General features: G+C 39.1%; 1 protein-coding gene across 1 annotated transcript in view; it reads right to left on the bottom strand.

Moving 5' to 3' along the window:
• FAM98A (family with sequence similarity 98 member A) overlaps positions 1-9,068 on the bottom strand; it is a 21,012-nt gene that overhangs the window by 7,863 nt on the left and 4,081 nt on the right. The window contains exons 3-6 of the mRNA XM_015818490.1: positions 7,574-7,722; positions 6,611-6,745; positions 5,381-5,565; positions 3,996-4,076 (exon numbers count right to left, since the gene is read on the bottom strand). Of these exons, the coding sequence (XP_015673976.1) occupies positions 3,996-4,076; positions 5,381-5,565; positions 6,611-6,745; positions 7,574-7,722 (550 nt within the window). The remainder of the gene's footprint in view (positions 1-3,995; positions 4,077-5,380; positions 5,566-6,610; positions 6,746-7,573; positions 7,723-9,068) is intronic.

The following is a 9,068-nucleotide window of genomic DNA, read 5'->3' as shown; positions in this document are numbered from 1 at the left end:
CATCCAAGCAGGCTACAAATCTCTCCAGGACTCGTCCTCTGCTCAGCCACCGGACATTATTGTACATAAGTAAACAATTATACTGTGCCTGAACCTCCTCAAGAAGTGCTTGAAACTGTTGAAAATTCAGAGCATGAGCCATGATGTAATTCACCATTTTTGTGACATCTTTGAGGACATCGTCAAATTTTTTGCTGCTCTCCTTGGCACAAAGAGCTTCTTGATGTATAATACAATGGAACTGAATGACTTGATGTTTTGTTTCTTTAACAAAGAACTGTATGAAACCAGATGTTGCCCCCACCATAGAAGGTGCCCCATCACTAGTAATTGAAACCACTTTTTCTGGTCTTATGTCTTGTGACAAAAAAGCCTCCATCACAGCATTGTAGATATCTATCCCTTGTGTTCTTTCAGGCAAAGACACCAGTTTCACCAACTCTTCTCTCATGATGTCACCAACAGCATAACGCAAAATTACTGCTAGCCTTGCATGATTATTTATATCTGTGCTTTCATCCAAGCACATGGAGTAACAGGCTGCCTTTTGTAAGTCAGTGGTGAGCTGCTGACTAACATCACTTGCCATGCGCTGGACTCGATCTTTAACAGTATTTCTGCTAAGTGGCATCCCAGAGATGCGTTGAATAATTTTATCCTTGTTTGGGAAATCATGAAAAAGGGAATTACTCCCAGACAACATGGCTGTTTTGATAATATCCCCATCAGAGAGGGGCTTACCATGTTTTGCTATGCACAGTGAAATTTGAAAACTGGCAGCTGTCAGTTTTGTTCTAGAAAGATAGTTGAAAAAACTAAGATACTGGGAATGATATTTCCTCAATTTCCCTTCAAGAAACTCTTTTCTTTCAGTTTCACCAAGTTTGGCAACACTTTTGTGGTTGGTGTCAAAATGCCGTCTGACACCTGATGTGCAACACGCAACATTTTCATTACATAGAATACATAATGCTTTCTCATTGCGTTCAATCACTCCAAATGACTCTGTCCAGGCCTCTTGGAATGATCTTCCACTATCTGTTTTTGTTTTTTTTGCTGTACTCATTTTTGGGTGTTCAAGACTTGGAGTCTACAAAAACACAAAATTAAAAAAGTCAATGTCTTTTCTTTTTCCCTTTTTCTCTCACCCTTCACTTGCAAAAGCCACCTCTCTCACTCACTCACACTTTGTTCGCAAAAGCCTCCACTCGCTCTCACTCACTCCCCTGTCTCTTTCAAAGACCTCTCACCCGGTCTCTCCCCCACTCACTCCTCCATGTCTTTCAAAGGCTTCTCGCTTCGTCTCTCCCCCACTCATTGCCCCATAGCTTCCAAATGTCACTTGCCCACTCGCTCACTCACTGCCCTGTAGCTTCCAAATGCCGCTTGCTTGCTCGCTCGCTCAGTGCCCGTCGCTTCTAAATGCCACTTGCTCACTCGCTCGCTCACTCAGTGCCCCATCACTTCCAAACGCCGCCTACTCGCTTGCTTACTGCCCTGTAGCTTCCAAACGCCGCCTGCTCGCTCACTCACTCACTCAGTGCCCCGTCGCTTCCAAACGCTTCCAAATGCCACTTGCTCGCTCGCTCGCTCACTGCCCCGTAGCTTCCAAACGCTTCCAAGCGCCGCTTGCTCGCTCCCTCAGGGCCCCGTCTCTTCCAAACACTTCCAAACGCCACTTGTTCGCTTGTTCACTCACTGCCCCGTAGCTTCCAAACGTCACTTGCTCACTTACTGCCCCGTCGCTTCCAAATGCCGCTTGCTTGCTCGCTTGCTCCCTCAGTGCCCCGTCGCTTCCAAACGCTTCCAAACACCACTTGCTCTCTCGCTCGTTCACTGCCCCGTAGCTTCAAACGCTTTCAAACATCACTTGCTCGCTCACTCTTACTGCCCCGTTGCTTCCAAACGCTTCCAAACGCCACTTGCTCGCTCGCTCGCTCACTCAATGCTCCGTCGCTTCCAAACGTCACTTGCTCACTCAGTGCTCCATCGCTTCCAAACGCCACTTGCTCGCTCACTCACTCGCTCAGTGCCCCATCGCTTCCAAACGCTTCCAAACGCCACTTCCTCACTCACTGCCCTGTAGCTTCCAAACGCCACTTGCTCGCTCACTCATCACTTACTGCCCCGTCACTTCCAAATGCTTCCAAACGCTGCTTGCTCGCTCACTAAGTGTCCCATTGCTTCCAAATGCTTCCAAACATCACTTGCTTGCTACTCTGGAACTCTGGGGTGACAGTGCACATGCCCACAGAGAAGGATCTGAGTACTCCCTCTGGCACATGTGCCATAGGTTCGCCACCATTGCCCTATACTGTTCCAGGCAAGCAGTTGTCTAGTCTCTTCTTAAAATCTTCCAGTGATTGTTCTCACGGTTAGGAAAATTCTCCTTAGTTCTAGGTTGCTTCTCTCCTTGATTAGTTTCCATCCATTCTTTCTTATCTTGCCTTTGATACTTTGGAAAATAGGTTGATCCCCTCTTCTTTGTGGCAGCCCCTTTGTGGTAGCCCCTCAAATATTGGAACATTGCTATAATGTCCTTCTTTTTACTAGATTAGACATACCCAATTCCTGCAACCGTTTTTCATATGTTTTAGCCTCCAGCCCCTTAATTATCTTTGTTGCTCTTTGCTGCATTCTTTCCACAGTCTCGACATCTTTTTAGAATGTGATGACCAAAACTGGATGAAGTATTCTAAGTGTGATCTTACTAAGGCAATTTTCAATGCGACGTCTTCCAAGGCAACATTAAATAAATCTGATTATGACATTATATTGTAAAATTTTGTTTTTGATCAATTTATCCAGCTGCCCTACTTGGCATGACTCAGGACCACATATATAATCAATGAACAATAAGAAGTCAATAAGAGCTACCTAACAACACAAAGTATAAAAATATAATTCAAAACAAGTGCTGGGGGAAAAAAACTCATTCAATAGATCAGACCATCTCGGACCCAATCCATAAGGAAAATAGATGTTCAACACCTACCGAACGGGGCCAGTCAAATCTCAGGAAGGGTATTCCAAAGGGTGGGAGTGACTACAGAGAAGGCAGGCCTCCTGGGTTCCGATAGATAACATTGCTTAAGTAACAGGACCCAAAGCATGCCAACCTTGTCAGATTTTACTAGAGAAGCCGTCATAACTCAAGATTACAGACACACAGGTAATCTGACTTGTGCTGTAAAGGGCTTTGTACGTAACAACTAGCATGTTGAATGCCTCCCAAAGTCCACTAGTAATAACAGTCTTCAGATAGGATTATCTTGGAACATAAAATGTCCAATTCTCCTTTATTCAGAGGCATTAAGAATTCATAATCATAACATGGGTTGAAAATGTGGGACAGCAAAGAATCGATGTCCTTACATACTGTATATTTTGTTTCCTTTTTCTCTCTAAAATTTAGAATGATGTTTGGAATTTCATCTAACCGCCAAAATTCGAAGAGTTACATTCTGATGCAGAATTTTATTTTTTTTTTCTATTTTGAATGACTTGACCCATTTCCCTGAACCAACCATTTATTGTTCCAAATGAAACAGTGTTAGCGTGAAGCATGTTTGTCCCGTATCCTTTTCTTTGCAAAGCATTACAATCTGAACAGTTTTTAGTTTAATTTTCAATGCTATGAAGAATATCCCTAAATATTTTCAGAAAATCAGTCTGATGTATTCCATAATTTCAATTTTTATAGCCACCCACATGGTACACAATTCTAGGAAGTTAACCAGAGTTTAAACAATAGAGCAGCTAAATAATATTCCAATGGCCACATTGGGAAAAATTCCATAACATGTAGTATACCCTTACTAGCTGGTATATCCCAACCTCCTCCCCAGCCCACTGTTCAAGAAATACTGACAATAACATGATGGGTTTTCATTTTTTTAAAAAAAGCATATCACATGCTTTGTTCTTTTAATACAAATGCATGACAAGTGCCACTGAATAAATACCAGTAGTGAGATTTGTAAGCAAATCCTTACCCAATGGACTGGACCCAACGGTTTCGACAATAAAGGTTTTCCTACATGATTTGAAGGAACCTTTGCTAATGTTTCTTTCAACTGCAACAAAATAAATTGTATAAGTGGATTATATTAACAAAAAGCATAAATATACAGATACTCAAATTTCTCTGTCAGATTTACATATAATCAACATAAGGCAGGACAAGATCTGCTCAGGGCTATCTCATCTTTTCAACTACCTTTGTTCTCCCAACAATCGTTCCAAATGATCACCCAGTCTTCCAGAACATTTTTTTTTTTTTTGAAGAATGGTGGGCTGCAGGAACAGAGGAGGAATTACCCCTCTCACTCTGCTTTCAAATGGAACTTCTATTATATTTTAAAGAATTCCATGAGACATTATATTTTTTTTATATCAATTGCATGGTACAGTACAGGAATTGTCTTGATAAAAGAACAGGAATATGTTGCAATGCTTTCAAAAAATAAAACGTATGAAATCAAAATAAAAGAATGATATAAAATCCATAGCATGTCAATATGGTTGTTAACACATTATGCAGCACAGCAAAAATTCAAATTTAAGGGAAAAGTTTTCAAAGAACAGAACTAGGAAATAAATGGATTTTACCTATAGTATTCAAAAATGGGTAATAGCTTCTTTATTCCAGCAATCGTAAGTACAATATGAAATCTGCTGAGCATCTAACAGAGCCTAACATAATTATTTACTACCTCTCTTCATTTTCTATTACAAAATTAATATTAAGATGGTAGCTACTACATTTTCTCACATGGATCAGTACCAAACTGGATGATTCTGAAGAAAATGTTTGTATCTTTTTGGTTGGCATTATAAAAGTAAGCCTCTCCTATGGGTTTTGGAAGTTGTAGAAGGACCAGGGGATCACGTGTTTGTTTTTTTACATCAATGATATATTTTAAAATCCTCAGGAAAAACCTCAGTTCAAGAACATTTATAATTTATTTCAAGCAATTCTGGAGAAAAAAATGTGGGAGACTCCTGCATTAGCTTAGCAAGAAATAAGTGAATAGCCTTAAAACTAAGAATTTTTCTTTTTCAAATTGTCATGTTGGTGATAATTATGAAGAAATAACAGTTTATTCGTAGCATCTGAACACCATGTTCTACAAGCCAAATTGGACATACACTGCAATAATCTCTAAAGCATCTTTTTTGATATCCCTGCCAGTTAAAATGAGCCACCTAAAGTAATAATGATATTTTTGGTAGTATTGCTACAATTGTTATAGCTATTCCCATTCCGCCAAGAAGGCTTAATTTGTGCCTATTTTAATTATCTTTCCAGAATAATATGCCATAGTAATTACTACCTATGCACTAGAAAGTTACTGTATATTCAGCCTTTTATTCTTACCTTTTTGTCTATTCCACTGAAGAACTGGAACATTGTTATGTTGGCTGGGGGCTTTGACATGCCTAAAGCAATGCATATGCCTTTTAATTCCTGAAATATTTCACTACCAGTACCTTCCTGAGCTTTTTTGGGGGGAGCATTTACATACAGCATTCTAGCAGCTTCTAATTCTGAGATGAGGTATGCTGAAAGATGAAAAGTTACCATTCAGTACAGCAGAGATCATTTTTAAAAGTCTAAGAGGAGTACTACTTTTAAGCCAAAAATATAATTTTACAACTACATTGTGAGAAATGATTAAATAAAACAACAGCCTTAAATAGGATGACCTAAAGATAACTCTGTAGCCAGTAACAAATCTGCTAGAGATCAGAGAAAAATTAATTACTGAGTCAGAACATGGTATTATAAATAGAATATTAAAGAAAATTGAACAAGGTGGAGATCACCTAGCTGAAATGAAAATTTATTTTCATGTATTTTTCATAAACCAACCATAAAAATGTGCGTTCAAGAACAGTTTATAATCTAAACCACAAAAATGATGACTAAAGATCAGCAGCCTTACAGAGAAACCTTCTGTTTCATAATATCACCTGTGAATTTCTTTTAACTGTCAAGGCAGATCATCTTGCCAGCAAATTTTATTCTTAACAAGCAGGGGAAAATGTACTGATTTTGATTTTGAGTCAACAACCAATACTGTGGCTACATTCTGTGCAATGGTTAGAAATTCTTCTTTAGACTTCTGATTTACTTGGGACATAGCACAGTGCTACTCAAATATTGTTGATGTTATTCCATCCTATGAATAAGAGCAACTAACAAAGCAGGATAGTACAAGATCTTAGTGTTAAATTATTTCTTTTCCAGCAAGGTATAAATCTAGGTTCCCCCGGTACAAACAGCAAAACATTGATGAAAATGTATTGTGTCTACAGACCAAAGAATCAAGCTGTTAACAACAGGACAAGCAGGACACTGCCCGTTCCTAATTAAATTAAACAAACATTCAAAACTTTCAATTTACTATTCCATTATACCCATAGGATTTGAAAACTGGTGCTTCAGTATATCCAATTTCACTCTCTCTCCAATTACCATTAATCCCTTTCTGTAATTCTAAAAATCAAAAGTGGCTTAATAGTACCACCATTTCAAGAATACTATACTAACTATATAATTATTTTCTTCATTTTTTATTGTTTTCCGAAGTGTCATTTAACTTACTGAGGAGCAGGAGGCAGTTTTTTTGATTGAGAAGGCGCTTGGTGACGTCTCCTGAAGTTAGTGTTGTATAAGGACAGTTCATTTCACCTAATAACCCACTGATTTCAAGCTGGAACTCATCTGCTTCACTTGGACCTTAAGACAAGAGATATTTTAAAGTTATAAAGGTTCGCTTATTAAATGTCCAAGCCAATAGTCAAAGTTGATTAATGAAGTTTAAATTGCATTAGTTTTCTTGAAAACACAAATAAAATTTTCTAATAAAATTAAAAACTAGAAAGCACCGAGAACAAGGAGAGAAAATGAATGATTCCATAGCAAACTAACCTTTTTTTGCTTATTCTTAATAAATGTATGCACATAAATGCAATTATTTTTATTAGCTGCAGCGCTGTAGTTATTTTATCACAAAGCACAAAAAAGTGTTACATTAATACCAAAGGAGATACATAATGTCAAGATTAGTAAGAATTATATAACTGTATAAATCAGTGATGGCGAACCTTTTAGAGACTGAGTGCCCAAAAGCTGGCCCTGCCCCCGCTCCACCCCCTGCCCCGTCGCTCCGCCCCCACCCCATCCCCGCCCCCGCCCCACCTGCCCGCAGGGCCACTCACCGCCTCCAGGGCCTGCTGCAGATCGCCCAGGCAGCCCAGCAGCGCCATGGTAGCCACACCCTCTGCCCACGCCCCGCAGCATCAACTGTGCGCGATGGGGCGTGAGGGCAGAGTCTTGTCTACACTGCCTGGCTGCCATGCCCTTGGCTGTGCTGCTCTGCGTGGGCCACGCTCGGGGGCGAGTCTCCTCCAGGAGGGCTGCTGGTGAGGAGGGGGTCATGGGGGGAGGTGAGGCTGGGGCAACGGCATGTGTGCCCACAGAGAGGGCTCCGAGTGCCGCCTCTGGCACGCATGCCATAGGTTCGCCACCACTGGTATAAATGATGCTGGGATCCTGATTACTCACTGTTAGTTGCTTGTACATTTTCCTCTAGCTTGCAGTACAGTCTTAACTCTGAAACCAACCAAGCACAGAGCTTGGTATATTCAGGAGAAGTGGCTCCACCAGAAGCTGCCAGGGTCAGAGCTCCATCTTCCAACAATGGACCCTTGTAACTAATAAACAAAACAAACAAATATATCTCAAATACATTATGTAATGTACAGGATACTCAATTTAATGTATATATATAATAACAGAAATTACAGTACAGGTAATCCTTGGATTACACCGGCATTTGGGACCAGGACTGTGGTAATTAGGGATGCAGTCATAAAGTATGCCATCACATGACTCCATGGTTTAGCTAGGTCAGGGGTAGGCAACCTTGGCTCTTTTATGACTCGTGGACTTCAACTCCCAGAATTCCTGAGCCAGCAGTCCCCCTCATTCAGAGCTGTTATAATTTTAAACAGTTGCTGAACAAGTGGTTGTAACTTGAGAACCTCATGTAATTAGAAATAATCATTACTGATTTTAAGGAAACTTCCTGCCCAATAAATGAGCGTAGAAAGCTTACATCATCCCCATGAAATTCCAAGTTTTATTACATGTATATTTATTTTTTCCTCATTCCAATGATGTTTTACCCTTATTTCTTTTTTGAGCTCCTTGTATCAAGGACCTGTACTATGCAACAATGGGAGAATCAATGGAAAAAGTACCAAATTTGTGGTCAATGTCATACGTGGGGAGAATTGGTGATAGGTATTTTATTGATGGTATATTACTTCAGTGTTTAAAAATAGACAATTCATTCTCTATAAATTGTTGGAAATGTGTCAATCGTTGGATTATTTTTTATTTTTGGTGGCAATACCATAAAGCTCACACTTTTGGAAAATAATTTCAACACAATGAAAAAATGTTAAGGGTGGATTTCTCTTTTCAAGTTGCTACTAAATATTACTCAATCTTAAGCAAATGTTTATACTTTTTATGTGCTTATTAAATTCTGTCAAGTTCCATACAGAGTTTTATGCAATACTTAAATAAGAACAAGATATGATATAAAGTCATAGACATTTTATTAATGAAAATGTAATTAAATTTAAAGGTTGGAATTTAAGGCAAAAATATTTTTCTAAAGCATCTCTCATCCAAATTACTGGTTTTTTTACGCATCCACAATAATCTCTCAGCCAAGTCTCTATATCAGATTAATTACAGATTTTTAAAAATGTGTTCTTGAGATTCCAAGTCGAAACACATGTGACAATTCTCAATGGTTATAAAAAGATCATTTCAACAAAACTAGTATACTGTAGTGTAATTAAGAGTATTGGACTTAAATCACAACAATCAAAGTTCAACTCTCCTTTCAACAACAGAACTCAGAGTTTGGGAGATTGTCATTTTCTCAGCTTAGCTTATTTCATAAGGATGTTGCTGTGAGGATAAAATTAAGGGAGAAGTCCATATATGCAACTTTCAGTTCCCAGAGAAAAGGAATAATGCAAGT

Source organism: Protobothrops mucrosquamatus, unplaced genomic scaffold (genome assembly GCF_001527695.2).
Source record: "Protobothrops mucrosquamatus isolate PMUCROS unplaced genomic scaffold, P.Mucros_1.0 scaffold750, whole genome shotgun sequence".
Taxonomy (NCBI): Eukaryota; Metazoa; Chordata; class Lepidosauria; order Squamata; family Viperidae; genus Protobothrops; species Protobothrops mucrosquamatus.
This window is presented reverse-complemented; position numbering and strand designations above follow the sequence as displayed.